The sequence below is a fragment of the Besnoitia besnoiti genome, chromosome XI (assembly GCF_002563875.1).
Source record: "Besnoitia besnoiti strain Bb-Ger1 chromosome XI, whole genome shotgun sequence".
Classification (NCBI taxonomy): domain Eukaryota; phylum Apicomplexa; class Conoidasida; order Eucoccidiorida; family Sarcocystidae; genus Besnoitia; species Besnoitia besnoiti.
The window spans coordinates 1,586,668-1,602,267 of NC_042366.1; the positions used below are offsets into that span (position 1 = coordinate 1,586,668).

General features: G+C 59.1%; 1 protein-coding gene across 1 annotated transcript; it reads right to left on the minus strand.

Moving 5' to 3' along the window:
- Window positions 1–3,543: 3,543 nt before the first annotated feature.
- Window positions 3,544–13,386, minus strand: BESB_021030 (uncharacterized protein; the record flags this gene model as incomplete). Its single annotated transcript, XM_029360812.1, has 18 exons — window positions 3,544–3,968; window positions 4,487–4,574; window positions 5,056–5,112; window positions 5,371–5,616; window positions 5,736–5,833; window positions 6,260–6,427; window positions 6,922–7,147; window positions 7,645–7,679; window positions 8,033–8,491; window positions 8,712–9,081; window positions 9,438–9,522; window positions 9,691–9,781; window positions 10,013–10,263; window positions 10,559–10,758; window positions 11,147–11,350; window positions 11,608–11,952; window positions 12,424–12,486; window positions 13,240–13,386. 18 exons carry the CDS (start codon window positions 13,384–13,386, stop codon window positions 3,544–3,546), a joined length of 3,558 nt encoding a protein of 1,185 aa, XP_029216171.1.
- Between the last annotated feature and the right edge of the window lie 2,214 nt (window positions 13,387–15,600).

The following is a 15,600-nucleotide window of genomic DNA, read 5'->3' on the forward strand; positions in this document are numbered from 1 at the left end:
ACGTTCGGCGCGCCCATATTGGGGCGCCGCTGTTCTCGCGGGTCTCTCCGTTTCCGCCCGTCAGTATCGCAGACCGCTGAAGGTCTTTACAGAGAGTGCGCGCAGCACTAAAACTGCACTTCAGTAGTTTTGCATGGAGTGAACTTCTTCACGGGAGTGTTCCCAGCTTTCCAGCGCCTCCGTCGGGTTTCCGCGGCAGCCTTGCGGCGACTGGCGCAACAGAGCCGGCGGCCTCGAACGATTCACTCCGGACCCGAACAACTCAGAAGGAATTGGGCTTTAGGCGTTTGCAAGGCGAGGGGTGGGCGGACGAGCACAGCCCGTCTCGGAATGTGGCGAACAGCGGCCGTTTGTTACAATGGAGTCATCTGTAGCTGATACTGCAGAAGAGACAGGGAGACAGGATGAAGAGCTGCGGAGAGTCCAGAGATCGAGAGGAAATCAAACTACAGATCCCAGGCAAAAGGAAATAGAGTGTGAATAGTTTCGCTTGGCAAAATTTTTGGGTGGAGAGGTCCGGTATCCAGTACAGGTGCAGGAAGAGAAGAAGGAGGGACGAAGCGCGAAGAAACGCTCGCGCCTTGAAGAGATCAAGCGGCACGACGAATGTGGCAGCCGAAGCTGGTCGCTTGACGCGAACCAGTACGAGGTGGAACAGCGCAGAGACGAGAGATACGCGGAGACAGAAGAGGAGAGAAAAAGTCGCATCCCACGACCTTGTAAAATATGCTCACGCGGTTGGAGAGACCTCTCTACGTGCCATTCGAAGGAGGGAAACACGCGTGCAAAGAACTAAACCGCGTCAAGGAACTGAGAGCGAGATGCTTCGACTACATGGGGGGTGCGACTCGCGAGCCAGAAGCGATTTGACGTCCTCTCTGATGTGGGTGTATACGTCGAATGAAAAAAGATGCGAGTTTTTCAAACCGGGCGGAAAAAGATCAAACTTGAAGACGGCAGCACGCATCTGTCTCCTATGTTGTCGCGTGCCCAGAAGACACACCCGGCTCCGGTTGACGTGCGGAAGAAGGAGAAGCTGACTCCTGTCAGGTTCAGCCTCAACATTAGATCCTCAAAAGACGAAAATGAGACTCCCGCCCCAGCTAAAAGAGGGGATGGATGCCTTGAAGGAGATTCGGCGTCTTCCTCAAGCGTGTGGAACTCAGGAGACAGCCCTAGAAGCCGCCGAACTCGCAGTCCGACCGCACTGCATGCACGAGAGGAGACACGGCTCACGCTTGAGGCCCCCCGTGGGTTTTGATGCGGCAAGCAGTAACGCAGGCTCAACCATCGCCGCTGTTTTCCACCCTCTCACGGCGAATGCTGGTCTATTTTCAATGGAGCGACTCACTAAAGCGATCCAGAGAGAGACAAGCCGTCGGCGAGGCGACAGGCTACCGGTCCCCCCGGCGAAGGACATCCAGGGCATTCGACTTGCTCTGCCGCTTTACGAAGCACTGCCCTCCCCAGCAGTGTACACTGGCACCTGGGCGACCTGCTTCTTTCTAGAACTCCTTCTGAGAGTACCTCTATGGTTATTGCGCGCTGCTCTAGTGCCACCTGGACAGCCCGTGCGGGTCCCAACTACGTGTCAGCGCAGCTTTGGTAAACACTCTGCGAGTATGGCTGTTGTCACTGTGTGTCCGTCGGAGCCCACCGTCCTGGGAGTCTCCCTGACATGCCCGCCCTACTGGAGCGACGCTACGTTATACGTTTGCAGCTGCTCGGTGCCTCACACATTGCAGGCTGCCAGCGGCGGTGAACGGTACTCAAACAAGAAGGGCAAGAGCAACACAGTGGCGGCCTTTCTGTAGGGCATTCATCACAGTGTTTCCCCGCTTCAGCAGATCGTAGCGTTGAACGGGTCATCCCCGTCGCAGAGGTTATGCCTGTCTATTGCGTGTAGGTTGTTCAACGTTGAAAACCAAAACTGAGGTCGTATGCACCTCCGCGCTTCGATTGTACGTCGCCAGGGCACTCAAGTCCCGAGTACACTAGGCACACCGTGCCTCCAGTCCACAAATCGCTCATCATTGCACGAGCGTGCATTGTACTCCTCTTGAATGAGGGAGCACACTGCATTCTTAGGTCATGGGTGGCAAAGCCGCTTGTCTGACGCCGGTCCTTGACCAAGACAGAAAACGGAGGGTAGCGCGAATGGCACTCTACCCGTGGAAAGCATCAGATAAATCACAGCGCAGTGTTTCACTCCGTCCTGATGGGAATGAGGGAGGCCTTAACGCATTTGTGGTCTGCACTCGATACGGGAAGTCGGAAAGCTCCGCGTCACCAGCCAGCGTGTACCGACGCGGCAGTTCATCCGACATTATGTTCCTCCAGCAAAGAATCGCACTACGTTGTCGTGCGAGAACGCGTGACCGCCAGACCAGCGGATTCGCCAGTTAGCACAAACGCTTTTTCACGCACCGGCACCCCACACCTGTCAGCAATTGAACGGAGTTGTACAGGCTGCCGGGTGTAAAGCACGAAATAGCTTTCGACATTGCTACATCGACGTGTGCGGCCACGAGGAAGGGTAAAAGGCCCGTGACATGTTGGCACTGCCTCTCCCCCGCCATCCGTTGCATGCGAACAGTGTCCATGATTCAGAGTCTAGCCGGAGAGGTCCATGCAGCTATCTCCAAGATTGTTACAGACGCACATACGGCAAGCCTCCACCCCAGATTCGGATATTGAACGGTTCGCTCAGAAAACGTAACAAGCGTTTTCTGCCTCAAGATGTGTCGGCTCCCATGTACTCTCGAGGAAGACGTCAACGCGTGTTCCTGCCTGTGGCTCCAGCCGTCCTGAGTCTGTCACTGTCCCTTGATTCTGCAGAGCGCGATACGGTGGCTAGCAATGACGCAGGAGCTGGCAGATTGGCGTTCGATTCCACCGCTCTCGTGGTGTAGATTTCTGCCAGTTCGACTACCTCGGCGTTCTGCATACTCACGAGTCGGCCGGGAAATCTAAAACGCGAGCGAAACAAAGCCAAACCTGCAGGCAAGCATCCAGCAGCACGTCTGCGTCAGCCGATCCAGCTGTAGCTCTGGCACTGCGCATTCGAGTCTCAGGATTCCACATTCACTCCAGCGTTCGTAGCGAGCCGCAAGCCAAGAATAATTTTGAAGAGCTGCCAACATGCGTCGACCTTGCCGAGCAAGCTGAGTCATGATGTGGCGTTACGACATCCTTAGAGAAATAAAATCCGGGATTGTGAAACAGGTTCTGCTCGGTTAGACGCGACCAGCGTGACAGCACTCTTTCTCCGCGTGCGCGATTCATTCGTCGAACGAGAATTGGCAACTCCCACCGCCCGCGACTGGACTGTTTGAGGCGCGACAGACGTGTTTTTCAGGGTTTAGGGTTTAGTATACATACATTTATGTATATTTATATGTCAGTCCAGATGCGGAGAGCCCGGATTGCGACGCTATGCGCAGAAACGTAAATGCGCACCAGTTCCCACGGCGCCGGCTCGCTGGGACCTGTGGGGACGTCACACGGATTTTGTCCATGATCCGATTCTCAGTTTCATTTGCCTCAGCAACTTTCAAATCCGTCTTCACTGTCGGCGTCGTCCTCACTGTCGTCAGGCTTTTCGAGCACCCTTTTTCTGCGCCTCTGCTCCTTTCTCTTTTTCCGCCTCTCCGTTTCGTCTTTCTTCCGCTTTCGCCACTCTGCGTCAACCTCTTCGCCGGCGAGCATCAAGCGTTTCTTCGCTTTCTTGGGGCTTGAGTCGTCTTCTGCGGCGTCACGAGTCGCGCCGTCTGCTTGACCAGTTTTCTCCTCGGCGTCGCAGTCCTTCCTTTTCTTTTCGGGGAGCGCAGGCAGCGCGAGCGGCGGGTACGAAGCCACTGTCTCCAGCGCCCGCGCAGCTTCCAGGTCGTCCCGCGTGTGCCAATCCTTGGGCGCGTTCACGAAGGCCGAGAACGACGTGAAGTCCGCAGAACGCTCCAGGTGAAGCGCTGCCAACATCGAAATCCGAAAAAAAACAAGCAAAAGGAATCAACGAAGTGACCCTCTCCGTCACGCTTCCTCGTCGAGCCAGAAACGGACGTCTCCTTTGCAGGTTGTGCAGACGGGAAACAGACTGAGCAGCGACCGCCTCCGTCTGCGCCTGTAGTTGCCGCATACGGAGAGCACCCGCGCGCACAACATGTCTCCTTTCTCGCTTGCTTCTTCTCTCGCCCGCCTACCCTTTGTTCTGCGTTCGATATTGCGAGCGGTTCACCGCACGTCCTCCTACTTTTTCGGGGCTTCGCCTAATTCATTTCCCGACTGCCCACCCGACTGCGTCGTTTCGTTGTTTGTCTCTTCTGTCCATCTCATTTTTGTCTCTATCGTGACCCGCGACGACTTCGCTTTTTGTCTTCCCGTCTTTTGGTTCTCCCCTGCCCTGGCTCTGAGGTGCCCACATTTGGCTGCTTCATCGTCTGCGCGCCTTTCTTGTCTCTCGGCTTTCCGTGTCGCATGCGTCGCTTACTTTCCTCATTGCAGGTATACAGCAGGCAGACAAAAAGCATCTGCGACGAGCAGTTCGCCCTCACAGTCACCGGGAGCTTCTTCGCCGTCTGTGGAGTCAGAACCTCACAGGACCGCAGCAGCAGTATGTTAATCAGTTGGTTTGATTTTCTTGCAAACGGCCTTTAATTTGATTGAATTAGCGCAGCTTTCCAGCAAATGCGATGATGACGATCTCGGAATTCAACCCTTCTAGCATGAAGGACATGAAGATCGCACGAGAACTTGATCCGGTAGACTCCGCAGTACGCGTTGGTGCTGACTCAGCGTGATAGAGCAGTTTCGTTGCCCAAGTCTGTTTTCATTGGAAACGACTGCTCCTGTGAGCAACGCGTCGCCCCGTCCTGCGCCTCCTTCCGCTTTCGTCCCCTGTCCTGCGGTCGTCGTCGCTTCCCCGCGAGCTGAACGAAGACCCTAAATAAACCCCACACCCCGTGCTGCTCTGAGTCACGTCAAAGAGACTCAGCCGCAACCTGATTCCTACACCCCACTCAAGTTTGCGATTCGTAGCCCCGAAACAGCCTTCCCTACCTCCGTGCAGAGCGTTGCGAAGTCCACTCCGTCGTGGCGGTCAGCACTCAGCAGCGCCTGCATGCAGAAGAAAACAGGGACATTCTGGGCAGTATTACACCCGCACAGGCGCGAGTCAGCCGCGCGCATGCACAGCGAACCACAGGCGCCAAAGGGAAAACGCAGAAAAGCAAAACGAGAAGGGCGATACGACGTACAGCACGAGCAGAGGACCACGGGGGACGTGACAAAACGGAGATCAAAAAGTCGGACATTTCCGAACACACACACACACAAACCCGCGAGGCATGCAGTGGCCTCCTGCACAGGTCTTACCAGTTCACGGCACTCGACCTCTTTGCCACTTCGTTCGTCTTCTTCCGCGCTGCTTTCTCCGTCGGCGCCTGCGATCGCCTGCTCCTGGGAGCCTCTCTTTCTCTTGCGCTGATTGCGCTCGCCGCCCTCGTCGTCGGCGTCGTCGGCGCCCGGCAGCACGCCGAGGGTTGTCTTCAGCGCCTTTTTTACCACTGCGACGTCTACGTAACGCGACGGGAGAGTCAACCGCAGCTCGCCAGCGCCCACCTGAGACCGGAAACAACAAGGAGTGCAACGCTGCGTCTGCGCCTCCGCTGCTTTCTTCTTAATCCTAAACCCTCCTTTGAAACCCTAAATCCTTCTTCTGTTCCCTACCGCTGCCTCACCTTTTGCGGCTCCTCGAGAAGCATAATGTCGCCGAGGGACAGGCCCGCGCCGCCGCGGCTGGCTGCGTCGCCGCGCTCAAAGAGGCGAGCAATATATGCTGCGAACGTGGTGACAACGAAGTGACATAAACGGCGGAAAAAAAGAGCTGACGAGGGATGCGCCGGCGCTCATCAACGACTGGCTCTTCCTCCGCAGGGCGCCGGCCGCGCCAGCCTCCTCTTTATCTGCGCATAGGCCCAGTCCTCGCACGCCTCCATGTATGCAGAATACACACATACGTTTGTACGTACGGCCTTCTGTGTGTACATGCACGTTTTTACCTTTATGAATATGCAAAGGTGCATATGTCACGCAAGCAAGCGTAGTGTACCGCGTGAGCGGCGCGGGGCGACTGCTTCACGACGCCTGCAGAAGCATGCCAGACCGACTCGAGCGAGGAAGACACACGAGCTGCTGCGCGGCCACGCACTGACGCGGCGGCTCCCCGCGACGCGCGCTGTTCGGTGGAGTCGAGCCAACTTACACGACGCCTGGTCGCCGTCCGCAGCCGACATCGCGGTGTCGGACCAGCTGTCGAACAGGCCGCCGCCCTCGAGCAAGTGCTGGGCGTTCGCATCTGCTTCCTCGCAAGCGCGCTGCTTCGACAGAGGCGCATGTCCTACAGACGGCCAGAAACCGTCGGCGCCGAGCGCTGTGCGGAAACGAAACGCACGCGGTTCTCGAGCCAGTTCGTTGACGCAGCTGCGGCGCTCAAGGCGAAGGAAAGCGGTAACACCCGACACACAGCTGCGCCTCGGCGCGGGACAGGCAGCGCAGCAGCGCACGCCGGCACCAGCATCGAACTGCTCTGCATCGATCTCCTTCCTGCCAGCCCCTCTCTGAAGCCACGCCTTTCGCAGTTTCACTGTTTGATGAAACGGACAAAGCACGCAGATACGAATAATTTTGTTACAACTTTTAGATGCGCAGTACGCACTCTCGCGCAAAGCGCCGCAGCACTCCGGCTACTAGACCGCGCGGCGGTGGCCTGACACGCTGGGCCACAAAAAAGCCTATCGCAGTTGGACAGTCACCCGGGAGGTCCTTAACAAACACCTGTGCGCATGCGCGCTGCACTGCGAGGTCTGGAGTCAGAGCAAAGAGCCGCATGTACAAAGACGCACTGCGGCGGAGAACCAGCATTACCTCCGTCGTCGCCTGCGTCCACGAGCGTCGCCTCCCACGCCCCTTCGTCTTCGCGGAGTCTCTCGTCTTCCTGGTGCGCGCCGGGCGCCCCTCCGGCCCGGTCTGGAGCCGAACTGGCGCCCGCCGGGCCCGTGTGGCGGAAAAGACGGATCTCCTTGAACGGCACCATGGCCAACGAGACGAGCAGATGCGGCGAGTGAAAAAAAGGAGACGAAGTGAAGTCGGACTGCAGCGCAACGAAACAGGCAGGGCGACTTAGATGAAGCACACGCGTGAAACCCGCAGCCAGGGAGAGGCGCGAATACCGCAAAAACTGAAACAGTGCACGCGGCGAATCTTGCCCGCGGCGAGCCACAGGCCACGCGGAAAAATGCAGTTTCGACGCGGCTGTGGAGCGACAGTACGTCGGCCGGAGATGCTACAAAAGAAACAAACGGAGAAGAATTGGGATGTCTCGCGTCTACGCAGAAGGTACACGCACGAGTGCAGAGGCGGCGCGTGCGACCACACTCACGAGGGCTCAGATCCGTAAACGAACCTAAGTCAGACCACGTTCTACAGCTTTTTGTTTCTTCCTATTTGTGAAAAGAGACAACCCGACAGCGCTGCTAACGACGTCCGCCGAAGGAGAGAATCATGCGCCCCAAAAAACCAACAGACTCAGCAGCGGGCAGGACGCGAACGCGGAAGGAGCGAGAAGCGCTCGAGGCCTCTGCGTCTCACCGCAACAGTGATGTTTTCCTGAGGCCGCGGGACGTCTGAAACACACACGCCGTAGAGGAAAACAAACGGCCGGATGAAGGAGTCGCTTGCAGAATAGCTGCGCTCGACCCTGAGTCAAGACACCTGTTGTTAGCAAAACGTCGAATAAAATGTGTTCGCCAGCGTGCGCGTCGGGGGCGGCCTAGCTCTAACGCCCAGTCTACCCATTCGCGTCTCTCATTTGATGCACTTTCGCTTTCCCTTCTCCTCGGTTTCCTCCGTTCGCTGCCCTCTTCGCCGGTCGCTGCTCTGCTGGCGGCTCTCGGCGATCGGCTTCGTGCATGTTGCTCGGCCCTGTACGACTCAGATCTCCCTTTCCACGCGTTGTCTGCGCGCCGACTGAACTCACAGCACTGGAACTTGGAGCCGAGAGGCAGTCCGCCGCTCTTCGTGTCTAGGTCGCTCATGTCCACGCGGAACGGATTGATCATCTCGCGCAGCTGCTCCTGCTTCCGCAGCTGTCTCTCTTTGGCGGTGAGGCGCCCCGCGGCGGCCTGCGACCCCGCCGCGGCGAGTCCGCCTTTCCGGCCAAGCCCCCCGGAGTCGCCCAAGAGCCCAACCGCCGACGACGAAGAGGAGAGAGACGACACCGAGGAGAGTCGGTCGTCCGCGCGCCCCTGCAGGCTCGCGGCCGCGCCTCCCGGCCGTGCCCCGTCGGGCCGCCCCTCCGCGGCGGTCGACAGGAGCCCAACCGCCGCTCGCCTCGCCGCGAGTTGGGCTCCGGACCCTCCCGAGGGGACGCCGAGCGACTGCGAGAAAGCCGGCACCAGTCGGTCGAATGAGTAGGACTTAGCGGGAGCAGTAGAGTCTGCACAAGACGGAACAAAGCGAACGCTATCATGGGAGGATTAGGAGTCCGTCGCAGAGGCATCGGCGCCGGGGACCGCGACAGCCGACAGCGTCACGCGGAGACACGAAGCACAATTCGACGCGCAGGCAGAACTGGACAGACCATCCCCCAGAAGACATCCCAACGCCCTTCGCGAATGCGCCTGCCTCACGCGCGCCGATGCCTGCCTTTCGCTCACCGCTGGACTCGTGTTCCTCTTCGAAGGAGGCGAAGCTCCTGTCGGCGTGCGCCTGTCCTTCTACCCCCATGTCGGCATCGGCGGTGTCTTCTCGTCTGCTCCAGGCGTCTGCGCTGCTCGCGCCGTGGACGTCGTCGCAGAAGTCCATCGCGTCCGCGTAGAGCTGGTCATCCATACTTCCCTCGAGCCCATTCGGCGCCTTGGCATCTTGCGGCTCGTCGTAGAACGCGGACGCCTTCGCGTCGCACATGTACTCCTCGCCGACGCGAGCGCTCAGATCGTCGAGTTCGGGCGGCTGCGAGGCGTCCCCGAGGCGGCTGTCGCCGCCGAGCGGCGCGCCGTAAAAGTCATCCAGCTCAGCTTCCAGCGACTGAGGAGGCGGCAAAGCAGATGGAAAAACACACACGGATGGACCCCCTGTTCGCTCTCCCCTCTCTTGCTGCGCCGCGCAAGCGGCCGATGCATGATCAGGCAGGTTCTGCAGAGACGCGCAAGATCAAGCGAAGAGGGTGAAGGCTCGAACATGGGAGCGGACACGAGAAACTCGAGAGCCATGGCGGGACGCGAGAAGACCGCAAAGCTCACAGAGAGAAAAAACAAAAGTCGTTCGCCACTCACTGAACGTGGAGGATGACAGAACGGCGCGAGAGCGAGCGAGCCGCAGACAGCGCGAGAAGGCTGCGAGAAAGGCCAGCGACGGCTGAAAACGCAGCTTCGCGGTCTTACCTCGGCTTCGAGTTCGAAGTCCTGCGCCTCGTCGTCAGCGTCGGAGAGCCCCCCGCCAGCCCTCACGTCCCGACCGCGCCGGAGACTGCAGGAGGCCAAGCGCGGAGACTTGTGCGGCACGGCGTAGAAAGGAAACGGCGGATGGAACGCACCAAGATGCAGCTGCCGCGAGGGAGGGCATGGAGAGGCAAGGTGACGGCTGCTTTAAAGCGACAGAAAGCCTGCGACAGTTCGCAGTCGCTCCCTCCCTCACCTCTCCAAAAGCGACCGGAAGTGGCTGATGGGCTTTGCGCAGATGTCCAGCGACAGCACGGACGCGGGCGACTCTCCGGCCAAGAGGAGATCTGCGACATGCACACAGACCACGGCTGCGGAGTGACGCGCAGCAGACTGGACATTGCCGCTACTCAACGGAGACAGAGATTCGGCGAACGCAGAAACGCTCTGCACCGTCAGTTGTGAGCCAGCGGATTCCTCGCGCACGCGCTCACGCTGCATCCAAAAAACTCCGCGCTACCCGTCGTGATGGGAGAGAAAGGAAAGCCTTGTCGCCGCTTCGGCGCGCGGATCCTCACCCTTGAGGAACGCGCAGTCGACCGCAGGCTCTTCCGGGGCTTCACCGGCGACTGATTCTTCATCAGCGACCTTCTCATCGCCGGCGGCTGGGCTCGCTTGATTTTTCTCCGGCACGGCCTCGTCCGCCAAGGCGCCGGTTGGGAAGGCGCGGCGCTCGCCGTCGAGCTTCATCCGCAGCGACGTGTCGACTTCCAGGTTCGCGAGAAGCAGCCCCTTCGCGCCCGCCTGGTCAAACATCCCCGAGATCTTCCTAAGCACCACAAAAGAACAGGCACCTTCACATATAAACGATGCATGCATGCATGCGCGAAAACACAGGAATGTGCAGAGTCTGCCGATTCGCCCGCGGCCTCGAAGGGTCAGCGCGGAGGCTGTCGCCGAACTGGAACTTCGGGCCTTCTGACTGTAAAAATGTGAGACGAAACCTAGACACGCCCCTGGACACCGGCACTCCGTTGGACGCCCAGCTCTGCAAACAGACAGTCTGAATCTCTATGCAGAATTTAGTTTGCTCTGAGAGAGGCAGGCCGTGACCCTCGACGCACAGGAAGTAGGGGTCGACGCAGCTGTCTTTCTCGATCTGGGAGTCGGTGAGTTCGGCCTCCGGCGCGAGCGTACTCGATCCGCCCTTCTTAAAAAGCAGCAGCTGCTGGTGGTGGCGGCCGCGCCGCGTCGGGTGCGCCGCCCGCTCGCCCTCGGCTTCCTCCTCACCCCCCGGCCGCGACGCGCTCATCAGATTCAACACCTGAGCGCCGAAAGAGCGACAAGAAAACACGCTCCGCCCGGCGTCAGAACGCCAGCCGCAGGGGCAGCCTCGCGCAAGAAAAAGGCGCCAAACACCAGACAGACCACAGGGCCAAGAAACAGGGCGGCGGCGAAGGGTGCGCGGATGCAGAGAGCAGAAAGCAGCACCCCGGGAGGACGCTGGGCGTTCCTTCGCTGCGCCAGCCGGGCGCCAGGCATGCAGACAGACCGCAGTTCAGAAGACGCCAGCAGCCTGAGAGGGAGTGCAACACGGTCTGAGACTACACGTGACAGGCAGCCGCAGCTCCTCAGCGCCTGCAGAATACGCAGGCCTACAGCCCAAAGGAGGCTCAACCCTAGCTCCTAAACCGTAAAGAGTGGTGACGGACGTGATAGGTCTGATCGTAGACCGCCTCGACGCGGTAGCCGTAAACGCGCGTCGCGCCCTCCACAGCTGAGGAGACATGGGTGAAGGTGATTCCCTCCTCTTCATCCTCGCCGCCGGTCGCGCGCCCGCCTGCGCCGGCCCCCTCCTTCCGCTGCAGATCGAACGGCGGCCCGTCCAGCAGCGCCTGCTGTCCTTCAGGCGCGTCCTGCAAAACCCGAAGCGAAAGCAACGAAAAACAGACGGTCATCACAAACAGATCTAAATCACCGTTTTCGCGGCACGACTCACACATGCTGAGGCGCGGGGGAGGCAATCGGAGCGAGTCTCGAAAACTTCGCGCGCACACGCCACCCGCAGAGAAGCAGCACGCCGACAGCAAATGTGCAGCGGAGTCAACGCGCTAGTCGCTTCTCAGCGGCATACGGGCCTGAATCTCCAGGCCGTCGCGTCTCTCGCACGCACCGGGAGCGCCGCGGCGCTGTCGGTTTTCACCAGCTGTTGGTGGACAACGAGCGCGAGTTTGTCGATCAAGTCGACTTGGAACGCGTTCTTCTGGTTGATGCGATGTGTGCTGACTGCCTTCATGTCATCGAAGAAGGCTCGGACAAGCAGGCGACCTGCGAGGCCGCGGCTGCCTCCGGGGCCTGCACGAGACGGAGGACGGAACCCCGCGCGCGGCGCGAAAGGGAGAGAAGAAGAAAATCCAGAAGCGAGCGGAAACGAAGAGGCCGACGACGGCGCCGCGGCGCCGTTTTTCGCGGCCGCAGAGGCTGCTCGCGAGGAGAGGGCTGACGCGGAAAGCAGATTCTGAGCAAGCAGAAGAAAGGCGGAGACCGCAGAGCCAAAACGAGACGCGAGTGAAGCGACACACGAGGCAAACACAGCTGAGGGAAGTGAGAGGCAGGCGACACAATATGAGATCCGCCGCCGCCTGCAAAGGCGGACTACGGGCACCGAAGGCGATGAAACCGAGCGGATGGGGGGCAGCTGAAGAGGCAACGAGGCAGCACAGCGCAAAACAGTGGCGCAGCACCTCAAAACGTCTACAAACGAGCTGGACTCGTCACTGCAGCACCGCGAGATTAGACGCCGCACGCGCAACGACCTGCGCTCGAGAGCCGCTCTGTATCCAGAGCGAGCGACAGCGGCGCGGAGAAGGAACCTGCAAGCAACCGTGCGCCGCGCCGAGCGAGGCACCGAGCACGCATCTCCACTCTCGACTCCTTGGGAGAGATACAGTGAAGGGCAGCCATGAGAACCTGCCGACGACACACTTACCCCCAGAGCCGCGCCGCCAATCGCCGTCCCCGCGGGTGGCCCTCGGGTAGCTGAGGCTCCATCCTGAGGCACGCGGAAACGCAGCGAAGAAGCCGGCGCATGCGCGGGACGAGAGAGGACGAACTGACCGCACAGGGAGTGGAAACCAAGTGCGTAGACGTGCGCAAGCTCGAGCAGATCTTAACGTCTGAGCGACCTCCAGATGACAGCGGGACGCGCGCGGCGGTACGCTTTCGTGGAGAGCGACACGCAGGCACGAAAATGGAGGCGAAGTGTGAGGAAACGGAATACTTGCGAGCGAGGTGAAAGGCACGCAGGAGTCAGAAACAGCCCGCAGCGGCTTCACGGGTGCCGCAGCTACGCGGCGCGAAGAGTGTGAGAGAGACAAGGCACGGAGTTTGACAAGCACAGCATCAAATATCCAAACGAGCGGGGATGGAGATGCGGAAAAGAACAGACAGAAAAAAGAAAGACCAAGTGCTCGGCTGCGGCAAGGTGGAGGTGAGTGATGTCGCGAAGAGAAAACATACAAACCAGAAAATGGGACAGTGGGGAAAAAACCCCGCAAAACGAAACTTGGGGGAACGACCAGGAGGAGAGGCAGAGCAACGAACCCAGAGACGGTAAGCGGAATGAGAGAGAAAGTCGGCCCTCAAAGTAAAAGACTACAGGGTTGGAATAGACGCCGCAATTTCGAGTCGACAGCGAAGAGGACGTTCAAAAAGAGGAGCTATAGCGGAGCGAAAAAAACACAAGAAAACAGGCCTCGCGAGCATCCCCAAAAGGTAAGAGGCGGGCAGGCCGCATGGGACTAACCCCTCCGCCAGAGATCGAGGCGCCGCCGGAGGCGCTCACGCGGCGTTTGCCGTCGAGCCGAAAGCCCAGGCGCACGACCGCGTCTGTCTCCGAGCCGGCTGGGGCTCCATCGTCAGCTCCGCCCCCCGTGGCGGGGCTCGCCACCATCGGGCCTTCGTCGCGGGACCTGAGTGCTCAGCTCTCGCGCGGCACTCGCGCAAGCGTGAGAAGACGCTGTGAGCAGAAGAATGAAGGACGGAGCTCTTTGGAGCAACGAAAACGAGAGGAGAGAACGAAGAGTGGAGCACTTTGGAGCGACGAAAACGAGAGGTGAGGACGAGGAATGGAGCACTTTGGAGCGACGAAAACGAGAAGAGAAAACGAGGAATGGAACACTTTGGAGCGACGAAAACGAGAAAGAGAACGAGGAATGGAACACTTTGGAGCGACGAAAACGAGAAAGAGAACGAGGAATGGAACACTTTGGAGCGACGCAAAAGAGAGGAGAGGGGGCGCGCCGCGCCGACGCGTGGAGAGTCAAGATGACGAGGCGTGTAGAGCGAGGAGAAAGCGGTCGTGCGAGGGACGAGAGCGTATTGGAGAACGCCGGACGAGAAAAACAGTTAAACCAGCCAGCCAAAGTCGACGGGGTCGACGGGCGCCACGTTCCCGAAGCCTTTATGCGGGAGAGAAGAGTACCCAAAGGGCTGACACGCCTCCAGGAATGCCGTTCGGTGGAGAGAACGAAGCCACAGCAGCGAGCCGAGGCCTAGTAGTTCGATGCGAGGAGGAAGACAGAGGGTCTCAAACGCGGAGAGAAACGGGCGAGGAGGACTAGTCTGACGGTTGTAGACAGCAGATGGCGAGGGAGAATAATCGCCCCTAGCTGTCGAGGGGTCGCTGTACCTGGCTCAGAGTCCGCGCCTCCTCTGAGGGATGTGGCTCGCAACAAAGATATGCGAGGGAGGAAGGAGAGAAAATGAAAAAATACGGAAAAGGACGGAAATAAAACGCCAGAGAGGGAGGGAACGGAAAGCGTAGAGGATAGGTGTATGCACATCCACCGGACGATGTCTGATCGAGTGCACACGGAGAGCTTTCAAAACGACGGAAAAGCGGCGATTAGAAATCGAGGATAACGCCGAAAAGCGGAGGACTGCGACCAAAGACCCCCCGACAATGGAAAAGTAAAAACGAAAGGAAAAGCGCAGCAAAGGCCTCTTTTCCTCCCTGTCTCGAGAAGAGAGATATACGCGAGTCACTCGCGCTGCTCACCCTTTTTCCGCGTAGCGAGAGCACGTCATGGTGTGTCTTGTCGCCACGCGATTTCGGAATTGGATACAGGCAACGGAGAGAGTCTGATCCGTGGAGGTCTTGACTAAAGATACGGAATCCTTTCCTCTTTCTTTCTCTTGCTTTCTTTCTTCTCACACTGCTTGTTGCCACGCGCTTCTACGGGGGTAGCATGCACGCCAGACATATTTCCCCTGCGGTGTCGCACAACCAGCACCCTGCTTTCGTAAAAGAGCTTATGGCGGACTTCTGTGGACGCACCAGCCAGTAGTCGCTTGAGATTACGCGATATTCGATCTTCCGCTCGCTGGATCTGTGTGCAAACGAGTATCCTATAGAAACTAGGCCTAAGAGCGGGAATGTAGCGACAGCGGAAAGCCACGGCTTGCCACAGTCGCCCGCTGAGGTTCCTGAGGACCCTATACTCGACCCATCCGATGGAAATGGGACTTCCTTCTTCGTTCGAGTCCGCTCTGTCTGCTCTACGTTCGAGCCGGTGGATGCAAGCAGCAGAATTCAAGGTTCGCGGCTCACACGGCAGCTGGTCCCCGCACACCAGATCGGACATTCGGTCTGAGATTGACAGCTCAGGAGGGGGAGTCCGCTGATGAGCTTTCCACCCTGAAGCCTGCATGAGGAGCAGAGCTCGTGGCATATTCGTGAGGCGTACGCATCGAAGCCGTGAGTCCTGTATGTGGGGGTCGTACGCTCTTTTTCTGAACCGACGCCATCCTAATGGCTGCCGGCGCCTCAAAGTCTGGACATGCAGCTTTACGGGGCAGGCGGAGAGCACGTGCTGTTTGCCGCACCAGACAGCGGCGAGGTTGGTCTCCACATCTGGCCGCGTCTCTGCGAGACCGTCACTTTCCGTCGGCAGGGGTGAAGCGCGCACCGAGACGCACCTTTCTCGCTGTCACGCAGAGAGTTGGCGATTGTCGCGCTCGCCGTCAATAGGGAGAGAACTGTGGGAGAGTGTGAGGCGCATGAATGCATAGCAAAGGCGTGAACAAGGCGCTCTGAAACAGCCCAGTTTATTGTTCCTGCAAGGGAGACCGCTGTAAAACGTAAGCCGGCGCGAATCGAGCTCGA